Source organism: Callorhinus ursinus, unplaced genomic scaffold (assembly GCF_003265705.2).
Source record: "Callorhinus ursinus isolate GAN/ISIS: 27379988/994484 unplaced genomic scaffold, GSC_fseal_2.0 scaffold39, whole genome shotgun sequence".
In the NCBI taxonomy this organism is placed as follows: domain Eukaryota; kingdom Metazoa; phylum Chordata; class Mammalia; order Carnivora; family Otariidae; genus Callorhinus; species Callorhinus ursinus.
The window spans coordinates 22,576,657-22,592,419 of NW_027397101.1; the positions used below are offsets into that span (position 1 = coordinate 22,576,657).

The 15,763-nt window shown below is 38.5% G+C and overlaps 1 protein-coding gene across 5 annotated transcripts in view; it reads left to right on the forward strand.

Moving 5' to 3' along the window:
* FOCAD (focadhesin) overlaps window positions 1–15,763 on the forward strand; it is a 307,583-nt gene that overhangs the window by 180,477 nt on the left and 111,343 nt on the right. For all 5 annotated transcript variants that reach the window (XM_025887857.2, XM_073880862.1, XM_073880859.1 and 2 more), the window contains 3 exons: window positions 7,783–7,917; window positions 11,405–11,455; window positions 12,240–12,323. In XM_025887857.2, coding sequence (XP_025743642.1) covers window positions 7,783–7,917; window positions 11,405–11,455; window positions 12,240–12,323 — 270 coding nt within the window. The remainder of the gene's footprint in view (window positions 1–7,782; window positions 7,918–11,404; window positions 11,456–12,239; window positions 12,324–15,763) is intronic.

Sequence of the window (15,763 nt, forward strand, 5' to 3'; positions counted from 1 at the left end):
TTCCAGAAATACAGCATAATTCAAAAGGTCTCTGTGGTGGCTCTTTTGGAGATGGCATAGAGAGGTTAGGGATTAATATGAGGGCAGAAAGTACAAATATTTTTTGATTTACTGAGCCACAGTTTGGAATTTAGATACGTGCTTCTACGTTATTTGCCATGTACAGGACAGAAACTGAGCAACCGTAATAGAAAGTCATTGGAATTACTGTCCTTTCGATTATAAAGGACTTTTAAAAAGGCAACTCAGTACTTATTTCAGTTATTTTTCTCTGACACTGCCTTGGTCATAAACTAGTCTCAGACCATGAAAGGACTGCAAAAATACTTAAATAAACCTGTGCTGGTCATTTTTTTTTTATACTTATAACCTTTAACCCCATATTATTAGGGTAAGAAAGTGTTATTTTTCTCATTGTTCCTGCCCCGTTGATTGTGTCTGCTTAAACTCCCTTGTAACCCCCATTCTTGTATTTTGGTAACAGAAGCATCCTGTTTTATGAATTGTGTGTGCTGAATTAGCTCAAGAGGACTTCACTGCATGATGATGACTTGAGTCCTTTAATTTTGAAGGCAGTTTCTTTTACCTTCATTATGAAAAGGGCAAATAAGGCAGTTTTCCTTGCCCGAGGGTTTTTCTTAAAAGCTTCCCCTCTCTTGGAAGAAAGCATCAGGACAAAAGGAGTAGGCTGTTCCCAGGAATTTCTAGAAATAGCTTTTGGAAGCAAAATTAGAAGATAGCCCTCTGTTCCTATGTGAAGGAGCAAAGTCGTTCTTACGGCATAAGAATTAGACGCAAAGGCTTTGATTCTTTGGGGATTCGTGATTTTCTCCCCACTGGTTATAACAGCAATGACCTTCTTTTACAGGATGTGAAGCACGTTTGCATACAGTCGTCTCAACATTGCCTTTACTGGTAACCTTGTGCTGTATAGAGCGGGTGTTGCTACTATTATTTCCGTTTTGCAGCTGGGGAAACAGATTGAAGGAGATTAATGACTTTGCCGGAGTCACTCAGCTACCAAATGGGAGAGCCTGGGGTTTTTGACTCCAGTCATGTGCTCTTTCGAGTGTACCACGCTGCCCAGGGTCTTTCCTCTTAATCTGTGCCGTTTAGTGTTGCTAAGATTCTAGGGGAACAATGACGGGGCGAAGGTGTCCTTCTCCCCGAGAAACACAAATGGCAATAAAATACGCATAATGTAAGCACTTAGAATGGGATGTATTCTCCAAAACTCATAGACAAACTGAGCAACGTGTTCTGAGTAATATGTACGTAAATATTCATATGCTATAATGTGCTTAATGTGTAGGTGTTCTATTTAATTTCATTCATATATTCTTGTTTCTTTTGCCCTTACTAGTGAATGATGGATTCAGTATTATAGGCTGATAGTTTCCTCAGACCTTTAAGATGTTATTGCATGGTCTCTGGTCTTGTTAATTTTGGTCTGTTGTTATTCTAAACTGTTCCTTTGTAGACAGTCTCTGTTTTTTTTTTAATTTTTTTAAAAACGATTTTATTTCCTTATTTGTCAGAGAAAGCAAGAGAGCGCACAAGTGAGGGGGCGGGGCAGGGGGCGGCAGGCAGAGAGAGAAGCAGGCTCCCTGCTGAGCAAGGAGACCGATGTGGGACTTGATCCCAGGACCCTGAGATCATGACCTGAGCCGAAGGCAGACACTTAACTGACTGAGCCACCCAAGCGTCCCAACAGTCTCTATTTTTTGATAGTCTCTTTTTTTTGCCTATTTAGCTTTGATATCTCTTTGCTTTTGGTGCTAAACAGACATCTTATAATGTATATAGACATAAGCTTATTTTTATTTCTCTTGCTGATGACTTAGAGAATTAATGCCTTTCTCTGACTTTGGAAATTCTTAGCCACTATTTTTTTAAGTGGTTCTTTTTTTATTTCTGTTCCTGTTTTTTATTTTGAAATAATTTTAAACTTACAGAAAGGTTTCAAAAAATAATACAGAGAGACATATACATAGAATGGCATATTATTTAGCAATGAAAAAGACTAAATACCAATACATACTACGCATTGGATGAACTTTAAAAGCAATATGCTAATTGAAAGAAGCCCATAATAGAAGACCATATATTGTATTATTTCCTTTCTAGAAAAGGTCTAGAAAAAGCAAATTTATACAGACAGAAAGTAGATTTATGGTTGCCTAGGATTGGGTGGGCTGGGGGGAAATGAGGGATGAATGATCAAATTGATTGTGATGATGGTCATGCAACTTTGTATCATACTGAAAACCATCGAGTTGTACACTTTAGGTGAATTGTAGCACAACCATCCAATCTAAGAAATTAACATTGGTGTAATGCTATGAACTGAATTATGGACTTTATTCAGGCTTCATAGTTTTCCCACTAAAGTCCTTTTTCTGTTCCAGGATCCAATCCAGAGTCTCATGTTGCACTGAGTTGTCAAGTTACCTAGTTCTTCCCATCTGTGCCACTTCCTCAGTCTTCTCTACTTTTCACGATGCTGATCCTTTCGAAGAGTCCTAGTTAGGTCTTTGGTAAAATGTCCTTCGATTTGGGTGTATGTAGTGTTTCCTCATGATTAGATGGAGCTTATGCATTTTTTTGACAAGAATACTCCAGAAGTAGTATTTCTCAGTGTATCTTATCAGGAGTACATGGAGTTGATATGTTTTATTACTGGTGATATTAACCTTCATCACTTGGTGATGTTAGCCTCAATTACTTGGTTAACGGGTTTCTCCACATCACAGTTACTGTTCTTTCTTCTGTAATTAACCCATTTTTGGAGGAGATACCTTGAGACTATCTAGTTGTCCTGTTTGCCCTCACACTTTTGCCCCCTAATTTTAACATCCACCAACAGATCTTGTCTGTGACAATTATTCCTCTGGTGTTTGTCTATTGGTGATTTTTTTCCTTTCATTGCTTCTACATTTATCAATCGGAATTTTTCTGTAAGGAAGAGCTGTTCCTTCTTTCTTATTTATTTATCTATTTCTGCCTCTGTGGACTTAGGGGTTTTTATTTGACCATTGGGAACACTTTGAGATTGGCCCCTATGTCCTTTCAACAAGTCCACATCCATTTTTGAACACTTCCCTACTTCTGGCAGCATAAGATGCTCCAAACTTAAGTTATATTTTTCTTAGTCCAGTCCTGGAATCAACCCCTTCTCTCAGGGCCCTTCTCAAATGAATCTCCTTTAGGAACTCTTGATAAATATCAGAAAGACCACCTCTTATTGCTACTACCTGACTTTGAATTTCTTTTTATGTTTTATAACTCTAATCTCTCTGGTCTATATTTAGGATAACTTTCTATCTCTTGGGTTAATAATTTCAGTAATTATATTCTTCATTTCTGGAGATCTTATTTGGTTCTTTTCCAGATTTGGTTCTTCTTTTCCATCATGCCGTATTCTTTTACTGGCAATTAAATGCCTTGTCTGAAATCTTTTTAATTCTTAGAAGTACTTTTGTGTTGCTGTTCTGTTATCTGAAGGTCTTAGAAGGTTAGTCCTGCTGTTTCTTGTTTTTGTTGATTTTTTCATGTTGGACTGTGCCATAGTTTTTTGAAAAATTTTTTATCATGAACTCCTTTTTAGAGGAGATTATTTTATTTCATTTTTCTCTGTGAACCATTTTGGGTTGTGCTTTATAGGAATATCCTTTGGGAGTGATCCAGATGCCCCCTAGCTCACTGCTGTGTTTTATGTTAGTGTCTCAGCTCAGTGGTTTTTAGTCCAGCCATTACGCTAAGGAGTCCGCTCTTTTGAAGGTGCTAGTTTTTTGTGTGGGTTTTTTTTTTTCTTTTAAGTTTATGTATTTTATTTTAGAGAGAGAGCATACACAAGTGGAGGGAGCAGAGGGAGAGGGAGAGAGAGTCTTAAGCAGACTCCCACTGAGAATAGAGGCCACCGGGGGGGCTTTATCTCAGGACCCTAAGAACATGACCCTGAGATCAGTACCTCGATCGAGATCACTACCTGAGCTGAAACCAAGAGTTGGACACATAACCAACTGCATCACCCAGGCACCCTGAGGGTCTCAGTTCCAACTTCCTGCCTTCTGTAGGGATAAAGGCAGTGTCTCCTCTTTTCCCGTGGACATTGAAACACAAGCTATTAGGTTATGGAAACTGACAACTTTCTTACAGTCCCTCAGTGTAGTAATTTGCCTCTTTGTTTCTGGCACTAGGTAATTAACACCACCACCCTCTCCCCATGCTCCCACCCCTACCTTTTTTCCTTCCCAGCTCAGCTATATAGAGCAGAATTTCCTTCTTTATTAGTCACTTCAGGTGTGGCCCATCACATTCCTAGAGCCAGAAGTCAATTTGTTTTTTGAACAGACAAGTGATTGGGTAATGAACAGTAGAGGCAGAACAAGCCCGTAAAGGCCAGGACCATGAGCCTGACTAATCTGATATAATTCAATAGATTGTACGGGTCACGAGGGTAGTGGATCAGATCCACAGGGTTCCAGGAGATGGATATAGCAAGATGGTAGTAGATTAAATTCAAGGAGCCCTCAGGGCCAGGAGATCTCTGCCATGTAGTGTCAAGAATAGCCCAGGGTTGGGAAGGTCCAAGAAAGCAGCCTTCTTTACTAGAGGCTTCCCTGCTTCTGATTATGGGGGCAAGCCTAGGTTTATAAGTATTCCCTGCAGGTATACCTTGCTCCCATCTAAGGCCACACTTGCGGCTGTGGTTCTGAAATAGCTTCTCATGGTCCATATGTACAGTACCATTTTAGGCCTTCGCTTTCAAACTTTCTAGAAAGGAGACTTTTTTAAAAAAGTTCTGCGAATCCTTGAATAAACTTGGAGGATGTAGCCTTCCTGCCCACCCAGCCCCTACGGAAAGGGCAAGGCCCTTTTTTTTTTTTTTTTAAGATTTTATTTATTTATTTGACAGAGAGAGAGAGCACGAGCAGGGGGAGCAGCAGAGGGAGAGGGAGAAGCAGACTCCCCACTGAGCAGAGAGCCCAGCCCAATGCAGGACTCAATCCCAGAACCTGAGCCGAAGGCAGACGCTTAACCAACTCAGCCACCCAGGCGCCCCGCCCTCCTTTTTTTAATGTTACTTTTTATTCACCTGGGTCTTTAGTTGCAAAACCTTCCCCTTCCCGATTCGTTCTCCAGGTTCATTTTTTGTTTGTTTGTTTGACAGAGAGACACAGTGAGAGAGGGAACACAAGCAGGGGGAGTGGGAGAGGGAGAAGCAGACTTCCCGCGGAGCAGGGAGCCTGATGCGGGGCTCTATCCCAGGACCCTGGGATCATGACCTGAGCCGAAGGCAGACACTTAACAACCGAGCCACCCAGGCGCCCTCTCCAGGTTCTTTTAATTCTTTTATTCTCCATCTCAGATTTAACATTCTCAGGTTCCAGTACCATGAATAGTTGATAAGTACTGATAATCTGTTATATTCTTAGTACCATGCTAGGTGATTGGGGAATGAGAACTATGAGACATGATCATTATCTTCAAAGAACTTAATATCTACTTGAGGAGACAACTTACGTTCACGAAAATCGTGAATAATACTAGACAGTGTATAATTAAATGCTAAATTGGATGGTGCAGAGCTTTAAGTGTTAGACGGTGGAAGAAAGACAGGGATAAAAGGGGGGCTTGAACGGTAAGAGAAAGCTTAATTGTGGAATCGGGGTTTCAACTGGGTCTTGAAACCCCCTCCGTTGGAATCAGATGGGCATTTAAAGTGAAGAGAAAGCGTGAACAATTAGTGAGTACACTGAGCATGAGATTTGGGGGAAATGTTTGAGGCTCTGTATGTGTTGGGGGGACCAGTGAGACATAGGAATTAACGAGGTTGGGTGACTGCTTTGACTCTGGCTCTAAGACCACCAGAAGATTCTTGCAAAGGTCGCATTTTCATTTTGATTGTTCCCCAGCTCAGAAACCGCTAGAGGCTTCCTCTTCTTTTTTGATTCTGATTCAAACTCATTTTGGGATCCTAGGTCCTCTCTGATCTGTCAGCCTTCCCTCACTGGTACTTTGCATACCAGTTTTGCGCCTACAACACGCTTTCTGTGTGTTTTGACCTATGCTTTCCACTTGCTCAGGGAGTATCTACCTGATTTCTGTCTGTTCCTTCTTCTAGTCCCACCTCTAGGCTTCCTGGCTCTTGATGTTCTCTCTGACCCCCACGCCCAGACAGCACTTTAGTCCTTGGTTCCTCCTGAAACTCTTTGCTTTTGAACACAGTTTAAAATTCAATCATATACCTTTTGCTTCCTGATAATTTAGAATTATATACATTCTCTTCCTTTTCAGTAGGTGCTAAATTCTTTGAGATGTTAGGTTGTGTTTTATATTTCATTGTTCCTCTTGGTACTTTATGCCACTCTGGGCATATACTCAATGTTGAATTGATAGCTTTGAAAGAATTCGTTTATCTTTTGATTGCAAATACCGATGATTTGTAATATTAGTGCTACTTTGTATAAACATGCCTACTGACATGCCTGTCACACAGTATTCCCCAAATGTGAATTCGATAGAAAGTTGTAGTGGGTCCCAAGCCAAAGAACACTTTTCTGCTGTTTCATGGGAAGAAGAAAATAAGAGCAAAAGCATCAAATCCAAGTGTTTGAGATACTCCTTCTGCGGTTTCCTCTTCAAGCCTCTCCTTAATCTGTGTCCTTAAGTATATATTATTCATTTATCTTTGACATTTTTTCACTTACTTCCTTATGTAGTTTTTCCTAAGTAATTTATGTTTGTAGATAGAGATAAATTGTCTGCATTAATTGAAGCTTAAGAGAAGAGATGGGAGTATTTTAGAAAGATTGATCCTTGTTAAACTCAATCTAATTGATCTCTGTTGGCACTCTTCTTGCCTGAAGTTTAAAATGTTAATAAAGTATCTCTAAGTGAAGAAATCATCTGTTGTAGTTGGAATCAAATTTAAGAAGACATTTGATTCTCCAGAAAATCAGATAGTAAAATGAACTAAGAACACTTGGTTTAGAAAATTGGGTCGGAAAAAAAAAAAAAAAAATTGGGTCGAGTTAAAAAAAACATTTTTGTTGGGCTGTAGTTTTATTTTGTCATTTAACAGCCTCTTAAAGAATCTGAAGTGACTTTTAAAGCAAAGTTTTAAAGTATTTTATTTATTTGGTTAGTTAGGTTAGTTAGTAAGCTCTCTGCCCAACCTGGGGCTTGAACTTACAACCACCCAGATCAAGAGTTGCTCACTCTACCAGCTGAGCCAGCCAGGTGCCCAAATTATTATTTTACATAATACAGCTCTTCTCCTGCCTCCTTGAAATGTTTGTAAGATGATTTGAGCATGTTCAATTTATATATATTAACATCTCAATTTTCCGAATGCTGACACAATTTCAGCAGGCCTGAAAAACTACAAAAGCTGCAGATACCTGCCTTTAGAAATGTTCTAACATTATCTTACCCTTTGTTTCAGAGAATGGTTCTTCAACAACATACATAGCTAATCTAACTCGCTTGTGCGCAGGGGCATGCTTGCACGCGTACACGTGGGAGAGTTTTAGTTCCTTGGTTAGCAAAATAAAGTAGTAAAGAAGCTGTCATGTGAGTCAGGCTGGATCTTCTTCAACCACAGTTTATATTGGTTTAAATCATTTCTTTTGAGGAGTGATACCTTACCAAGTCTTACCTTCTGGGAATGTTCTTGTTCTTTTTTGGTTTCCTTATAATGAAAGATAGTACTCGGTACTAAGGGCCTCCTATCAGTTGGGATTTTGTTAGGCATTGACTCTTTCATTTGCTTCACAGGTCGTTTGCATTCGCTCAACTTGGAATGCACTCTCCCCAAAGCTCAGCTGTGACACGAGACCTCTCATTTTGAAGACCCTCAGTGAACTGTTTTCTCTCGTTCCTTCCTTAACAGTCAATACGGCTGAATATGAGGTATGCATTTGGAGGTCAATACATTTTCTCTTTCTACATTGAAAAGACATGGGCTTTATAATGACTTAGGGAAAAAGATACTCATACTCTTTGTTTGCCAAAAATCCTTTAACACTTTTTGTTCTAAGGACATGATATCTTTATGGACTGCTAGGAATGGGAGACTATCCACCCTTATCAATTCTGTGTCTTTAGTGTTTATTTACATAAAGGATATCAAGTTTTTATTATGAGAATATAGCCAAGATTTTAAAAAGTCAGTATGTAATAAATAAAATTAAAAGTCAGTATGTTAAAAGTATAGGGTTTCTAAAATAATGGAATTCCGGAGGCCAAAAGTTTAAATTCATTTGATTAGTGTTTTTAGTTCTAAAAAAATACGAAGACTTTAATGGGGCAGGGCAGAATCTCCCATATAGTATAGACATATTGTCATTTGTGTTTTGCTTCTACGTTTCCCATAAAGATATGATTTTTACACGTTAGTTCACATTTCCTATATACATCTGTACAATGAGGGTGATTGTAAAATCAGACTATCTTAGGAGAGGAAAATAACTTTGTGAGCTGCTTGGTATTTGTCATTGCAGTAAACTCAAACACTTGGTGGAAGATGCTTTGCTATAAGGTTCATATATTCTGTTTAACGTTTTCTGTATTATCTCTTCTTGAAATGGGCAAAATGAGAGAGTGGTGAATTCATTTATGTCTACACTTTTGTAGCCATATTCCCACTCATGCTTACCCTTTCTCTTTTTCCATTAAAGCGCAGCAATTGATTTTCACTTGAAATCTTTGTGAACTTTTAGTTTGATTTAGTGCTTCACAGATAAACTACCGCCCCCACAAGAATCCAATAATAGTCCCTTACATGCTTTAGATTATGTGATAAGGCAGGATTATAAGATAATACTTCTTCTAATCATTCTTAATGCTGCACAGCGAATAAAATCAAATTTGTCCTTCCTGAGGATACAGTACCTGGCATAGTGCCTGGCACATAACATACATTCAGTGAGTAGTTACTGAATGAGTGATTCAACCAGTATGGGATGAGTTTATTCTCATATTTGAGTTTTTGTTTTAGGGTATTAAAAAAAAAAAGAATCAGTTTGAGACTCCTGGAGTATATAGTTCACCAAAAGTCTTTTTTATGGAGACTATTATGATATATACACTTATGTTGTCCGAAAGTCTGCTGGGCTACTGACAAAGAGCTAAGACTAAAAGCCAAAGTGAGGACGTGTTGTGTATATCTATTTTCTGTTTTCAAGGACTGAACTCATATACCTGTGTATTGCTTGTACTTTGACTTATTCAGATTTTATTACAGGTTAATTTATGGACTGGTTTTTGTGTTGGTTTCTTTTGTTTGCTTACCAATGGCTGTAAAATTTGTGTGTGTGTGTGGGTGTGCGCTGAGGGGTAACACTTGATTTGTTTTTCTTCTTCAGATTTACATTCTTGTCCACTGGTGTCTTATTTTGGTTTATCTTCATGCTTATGTTAATACTAAGGTTCCTCTGTTGCTCAGATAAGACAGCTTTGGAGCCATTCTATCCATCAATTTCCTCCCAGTAAGAGAGAGAGCCCTTTAGTAACCATAGTCCACTTGGAAGCAGAAGTCAAGAAATGTGGAGAGAGACCTCTGTCCATCTGTCTCGTTCTGTCTGGCTGGCTCTTTCTCTGTCTCTCCCTGTTCTTCTCTTTTCCCCCATCTCCCCCTCTCTCAGCCCCAGTCCCTTCCTTTCTCCCTCCCTCTTTTCTCTCTCCCTATGCGTATTTAAATAATGTGTTCTCTGTTAACTGCTTAGAGTTTGGATATAATTTTCCCAGAGCATTTCTTTGGTCATTGTTCTTCCCAGTAACCTCAGCGTCTTGTGTTGGCCTAAAATGGAGTCCAACCTCTCTATACCTAACCAACCAGGCCTTTTAGAATCTGGTCTCACTCTACCTTTCTGCCTCCTGCACTCCAGGAAAACTAAACGGCTTGGAATGGTTTTTAACTGTCTCCAAACTTTTCTATTTCTTTTTCTCTGTGCATGTTCTTCTCTCTGTCAGAATTGCTTTTTTTTGCAAATTTTTTGTGCAAGCAGGGGTCTGTTGCTATAGACTTGATTCTTTATACTGTTCTAAGAACATTTATTTCCGTTTTATGCTACAGGTATATGTATATATATTATTTTCCCCATTAAACTATAAGCTTGTTGCAAATAGAGACCATGTTTCAAATAGTGTATTTTCTGAATGGCTTTGCTAAGTGCTTGTACATCCATTCATTGACTCAGAATATATTTAGTGAAACTGTCCTAGGCTTTAGAAATTCTAATACATATTAGATATTCTTTTTAAGTACCTATTATATTCCCACCACTCTTCTCATTACTTTATACCAATTCGTTCTAATATCTCATAGGAAGGTATTATTTTCATTTTAGAGCTAAAGAATCTGAGGTTTTGAGAGGTACATCCATTCATTAAATATTTATTGAGTACCTGCTACCTGCCAGACAAGGAGCTTGAATAATGTTGTAGTTTCTAAACAAAGGCTGGTGTTTAAGCCCAGGACATTTAGCTCCATAGCCTCTGTTTTCTCATTACACCCTATTGTCAGTCTCTGCCTTCCAAAAGCTCAAAAGTTGGCAAAAGAGTTGGATATAAGCAATAATAATTATAATAACATTTGATGAGTACACTCAATCAGAGGGCTACGAGAGTATGGTGGTGGACGTGACTAGCATTCTAGAAGGAGTTGAATGAAACCTTACTTAGTTGGTGCTATTAGACTAAGTTCTTAAAGAATTTAAAAAAATGTTGCTTTTCATTGAGGTCTGAGAATTAGAATATACAAAGACAAGGAGGTATAGAACCTTTTATGACCTAGGAGGGCAAGAAGTTAGATGTGATTGAAGTGAAGACGACATTGAGCCAATATTGGAAGATAAATGGCTTTTTAAGCTCATTACTTATTAAGTATTTGTCACTTGAGGAACTGGGCTTTATGTCCTTTATTTTTCTGGACTTTATGGTCCAGGCTTTTGAAATGCAAAAGACAGTCACTGTCCTAAAGAGTGTAAATCTAGTAGGGAGTTAATGACATACACAGATAATCATATTGGATGCTAGAGTGTGCCATGGGCCATGTGGCCACTTGGTGAAGTGAGTACTGTCTTCTGGGTAGAGGATCAGAAACAGTGGCATGAAAGAGGGGAGTGAAATCTGTACTAGGTAGGACTTGAGAGGTCAGCCAAAAAATGGTTAGGTTTCTAAATTTAATATTAACATACTGTGTTTAAAATGTCCATGTGTTTCCATGATGCATCTCTTTCTGAGTATTTTCACTTTATGAATGATGGCTAAATATCGATTAAGTCAATCACTAGTGGTATACTTTTGAGTGAGTTAATTTTCACTGTTTGCTACTTTGGATTGTTCCCAGTTTTGTCTTCATCTTAACAATTTATTGTGATGTTTATTGATTTTTCAGAATTTTAAAGTTCAAGTCCTCAGCTTCCTCTGGACCCACACTCAAAACAAGGTACTATCACAAGGGTGTCAGTGAAACGGAACCAAGCTGAGAAAGAAATAAGACTCTTGAAATAAAAAATATAACTCGAAATGATGGCTTCACAATATTAAAAGAATTGTGACATTAATGAGTTTAGGTTTTAGAAATTCTTCTCAATTTATGCCCGTTAACACATTTTTGTCATGAAGTGCACTTCATTACTTTGTGAAGCTGACAGATGGGAAGAGAGACTGCTGTCGTTGTGTCATTTTTTTTTAATGGCCCTTCCCCTTTCCTGCTTTGCCCCTCCCCCACCATCAAGTACATCAAGCAAACAGAAAGTCCAGTTCATTTTTTTAGATATCATTTCCAATCAAGGAGTACAGAGAAGAGGGTGTCTGTCAGTGATGTTCTACTAGACTACTAGATTCAAGAGTGTAGGGGCTGAGATCCCCAAGGGCTGACTTTCCTGGGTGGTAGCTGGGGAATCAGAACCTAATTCCAACCTGTCAGACTCCATTTCCTCATACTCCTTCCAACCAACCCTACCACATCACGGGGAACCTGAGCGATTTTGAGTTACTTTATGTTTAATGTCCAAACTAGGATAAAAATTGAGTGCTTCTGATCTCTCTACCCACCGCTGTTTTCTCTCTATTTTTAGTCGGGACACAGTAAGCAAGGCTTGAGTATCATTTCCAAAGCACTGACTCTAGAACTTCGAGGTTGGTGTGGGAAGATTTTCTTCGTTCCTCCAGAGTTGATGTGTAACGTGTATTGTTTCTTTTGTTTGTCTTACTCGTACCCTGTCTAGGACCCAGTTGTGGCAAATGCCGCATATAAATCTTTGTCACACTTCCGTGCGGGAGAAAACACCATTCTTCATCTGCCTGAAGAGGTAGGCCTGGGTTTTATAACTTTATGTGTATCTCCTCTCTTAGAAGATTTTTACCTGATGGATGTAACTCTAAATATGTGCTCTATAAAAAATAAGAATTTATATTTATTTTTTGTTTAACCCGTAAAAGACCATAGAGGTTTAGACCTCACAGATAATGAATTTAAATCTCTTTGAGGCCGATGGAAACCACCTATGGTGCACCCAAAGTCTCTGTAGGTGACTGGGTATAGGACTGCATGCCCAGGCCCCTAGCTTATTGGTCCAGAAGATCTGTGTCCCCATAGCAACTGCTTTGCCCAGTTGGTATTCCATCTTAGACTTTAAATCCAAGCATGGCCCTACATCGACTAAGGTTGGTACAGCCTGTGCAGCCAAAGATCCTTATTTGTGATACAAAATTGAGATGCCCCATCCAGAAAAATCTGTTTCTTAGTTTAGTATAAAAAGACATATAGGTTAGCCCCAGGGAACTGGATGAGGAAAGTATCTCTTTTAAGGGTTAACACGTTGTGGTACACTATCTTTTTTTTTTTTAATGTATTTTATTTTTTTTAAGATTTTATTTACTTATTAGAGAGAGAGAGAGCGCGCACACAAGCAGGGGGAGCGGCAGGCAGAGGAAGAAGCAGGCTCCCTGCCAAGCAAGGAGCCCGATGCGGGACTCGATCCCAGGATACTGGGATCATGACATGAGCCAAAAGCAGATGCTTAACCGACTGAGCCACCCAGGCATCCCAAGATTGATTAAAAACATACAGCCTTTTCTAATATCTGCTGGACAGAACCAGCTTTAAATTATTTGGTAATGTTAAGGAGCTAAGTGTACGATTTCACATTTTGTGTTGCTGCTAATTCAAATGCATACAAATGTTTGAGTGTCTCTGGAGTGTAAGGCAAACATTGTGTTAGAAGTTATGTGAAATGTTACCCAGAATCTGTCCTTAGGTCAAATGGCTTAAGAAGTTTTGATACAAATTTCTTGGTACCCTAAGGCATTCAAATGGGTTGACTTTTTCTTTGGGATTCAGTTTACGCAGAGGTTAGATGCCAGTAGGAACAAGGCAGACTTGTGTTGAAAGACTTGAATTGGAGGGACCGATAAAAGGCTCTTGTGAAACCAAATCCTAGGTCAGGCAGGATTACTCATGTTGAGGATGCAAACACAGATTGGCCAGCTTGTTGTGTGGTTATCACAATGAGAGGTATTCTGTGACTCATAAAATTAAAAACGATGGGACTCAGACTGCACTATGGTGACCAGCAATACTTCTTTTAAAAAAGGGAAAAAAAGCTACCTGTAAATTTTGTATGCAAACTACCAGTAAATTGGCTACAACACCTGCAGAGATACCTTTTATTATTATTAATTTAATGAGCAATTGCTAAGTTAGATCACAGCGTAATAATTACCTTTACTTTTAGCTATTATTCATGAAATATTCCCTCTGGAGTAGTAGGTTTCATTAAATAACTCCCACATATTCTTAACTGGTCTCTACCTCTTTACATATTGATATGTTTATATTTGTTCCTACTTTGGTAGTTCTATTCAGTTTCTGATTGTGCTTTTTAGTTTATGCTCAGGTAAGTGCTCTGCTCAGGCAGATATTAGATACTTTCTTAATCTAATTCTTCAATATTCTCTGATCCCTGGGGAGCCATAAATACAGCTCTTTATACCTTCCAATTTAAAGGGTAGTGATAGAGTTGGGGTTTCTATAATATGCTTGGGTTTTCAACTTTAGAATGTGAAGAACTGTAAGGGAAATCTCTAAAATTTATCCTTTTTCTGCCTTGCTTCTCAACCTTTTTGCTACCCTTACCCCCTTCTGGGATTCGGCTTATTTGCCAGAGTAACAATGGCTCACTCTAGTGGATATTCTCAATTAGGTTTAAGATGAGGGGACATAAGTGATTTAAAAGAGTCCATCTTTGACCTCCAGTTTCTGATATAGACAACCTGTCTCCTCATGGAGAATTATTGCTTTCAGGGCTGCACAATGCATTCTTTTTATTGATGACTGAGTTTCCCTTTGGCTGTTTGAATACCTAAGGACTAAAAAGTACAGCAAATGGTCAATGTGTTCATATCCCAAACAAGCCCCCAAAAGCTAAGGATACAACTGAGTCAGGTCCCCACCTCCGTCTGGTAGTCGTTAGCAGTGAGGTAAAACTGAGGCTCATCTTCTATAAAACCATATTTTCAATGATTTGAAAGTCCCTGCCAGGTAGGGTCTTCTACAGTGTAAAAAACCAAAGATTCTTCCTTGTCAGAGATTACTCACTCTGCACCAAGGCTTACTCACAAAACTGAAGGTTACCTCTGTACCTTTCCAGTAGAAGTACATCCACATTGTCTCCGTTTGTGGAAACTTGTGAAATAATCTTTTAATGAGAGTGCTGTGAATTTCAAGTAGAAAGAAACAGCAGAAAGATACATTGTATCCTTATCAACGTTGCTACTTTTGTGGATAATTCAGCTACTTTTGTTTAAGTACTAGGTCTCTTTAAAATTACTAAACATAGATTTCTTGTTGACCGATGCATCAATTTAAGCCGTGAAACTTGTTGAAAGCTCACAGGTTAATAGAACAAAAGATGTTAGAGGAGTGGCAGATATCAGTTAGGGTTGAATGAAACATTACAGGTAAGGTAGGATGGAAAATGTCAATGATTAGTGGAGCTGAATAAGATACCATGTGAGTGAGGGAATTTGAATATCAATTAACTCATGTTTCTTGTCATTGGTTTGTTATTAGGAAGTTCTGTGGGATTATTAATGATAGACACTTCGCACTTGCATCGGCTTAGCAATTATTTATTGGACATACACTAAGTACTAGGCCGTTTTATAATCTGGGAAAGTTGAATGAATCCATATGTTTTGTTGGTTGGTAAAAGCATCATTGTTAATCACTTGAAACATGCAACTCTAAAGTTGGTCAAAAAGTTTCAGGGGGCTCTTTTGAGAACTTGTTGATTCCAATATTAAAAATGGACACAAATGATTTTTCTCCTTTAGTTTGTATTTTTTTGTTCTGCTTAGCTATTTATCCTTCTCTGCCTTCTTTAATGTCCCCCCCAACCGAATAAAACAAAACAAAAACAAACAAAATACAGAGAATTGATATTCTGGTGAAACAATCAGTAACAGCTGAACCTTTAGGTAGAAGATGGATTCTCGTCTCTCACTTGGGTTCATTAAAAAAATATTTAGTTGTTTAAAAATTAAACTTTTTGTTTTAGAGATCTTAAGATAGATTGTGTTATTGATTTCTGGAGTTAATTTTAGAAGTGAGTAATATAAGAGAACTCATTCTGTATCCTGGGTCGGTATTAATATGGTCTAACCTGTTTGGCTTTCATTTAAGTGAATGTCACTGCATTCATCAGAAGCTGTTTCTCTTTTTAAATAAATTTATGCAGATACTTGATGT